This window comes from Octopus bimaculoides, chromosome 1 (assembly GCF_001194135.2).
Source record: "Octopus bimaculoides isolate UCB-OBI-ISO-001 chromosome 1, ASM119413v2, whole genome shotgun sequence".
In the NCBI taxonomy this organism is placed as follows: Eukaryota; Metazoa; Mollusca; class Cephalopoda; order Octopoda; family Octopodidae; genus Octopus; species Octopus bimaculoides.
In genome coordinates, this window is record NC_068981.1 from 187,133,562 (window position 1) to 187,134,305 (window position 744).

The following is a 744-nucleotide window of genomic DNA, read 5'->3' on the forward strand; positions in this document are numbered from 1 at the left end:
ACACACACAAATACGTATATATACATATATATATACATATATATGTATATATTTTTTTTTTCCAGTTATATATATAAACACCTACATATTTATAAAGTTGTTTATCGGATTATAGCTATCATTTTTATTGTGAAGCTAGGTACAAGCCAAACTCATATACATATATATATATATATATATATATATATATTCGTATATGCATACATATATAGATTAGATATATAGATAGATTTGATAATTCGAGGTTTAAACAAACGTAACGCGAGAAGGGAGAGGAAGAGAGAAACAAGTTAAACAACGAGTAACAAACAAACGACAGACAAAAGTAGCTGCCTTTAACGACATATGCATGGGCAGAATGCAAGCGCAAGCAAACTTACTGCTTTTAGTCTATCTACAAGTTGAGGTTTGCTGCCACCCTTGGGAAGGCCTCGTTTGTCCAGTTCTCTTTTAAGATCTATAACCCGGAGGTCATCAACTGGTTTTCCATCCAAATGAATCTCTTCATCGTCCGCCATTTTTGTTTAATCTTCAGCTTTCGGAAACATTCGGTGATTTCCGTAACATCAACAGTACCTAAAGCCGTCGCTAACGCCCACAAATTAATCGTAACAAACAAATAAATAAACGAAAACAATTCTCATGTATGTATATATAGAAATATACACACACACACACGCACATATATATATATATATAAACTATTTAAGGTTAAGATAATTTCAGTGCTTGAATTTATAAAAA

At 31.6% G+C, this 744-nt stretch overlaps 1 protein-coding gene across 2 annotated transcripts in view; it reads right to left on the bottom strand.

Moving 5' to 3' along the window:
- Positions 1-541, bottom strand: part of LOC106877945 (apoptotic chromatin condensation inducer in the nucleus) — a 105,527-nt gene extending 104,986 nt beyond the window's left edge. For both annotated transcript variants that reach the window (XM_052973301.1, XM_014927026.2), the window contains exon 1: positions 381-541. In XM_052973301.1, the coding sequence (XP_052829261.1) occupies positions 381-518 (138 nt within the window). In that variant the 5' untranslated portion in view covers positions 519-541. The remainder of the gene's footprint in view (positions 1-380) is intronic.
- Positions 542-744: the final 203 nt, after the last annotated feature.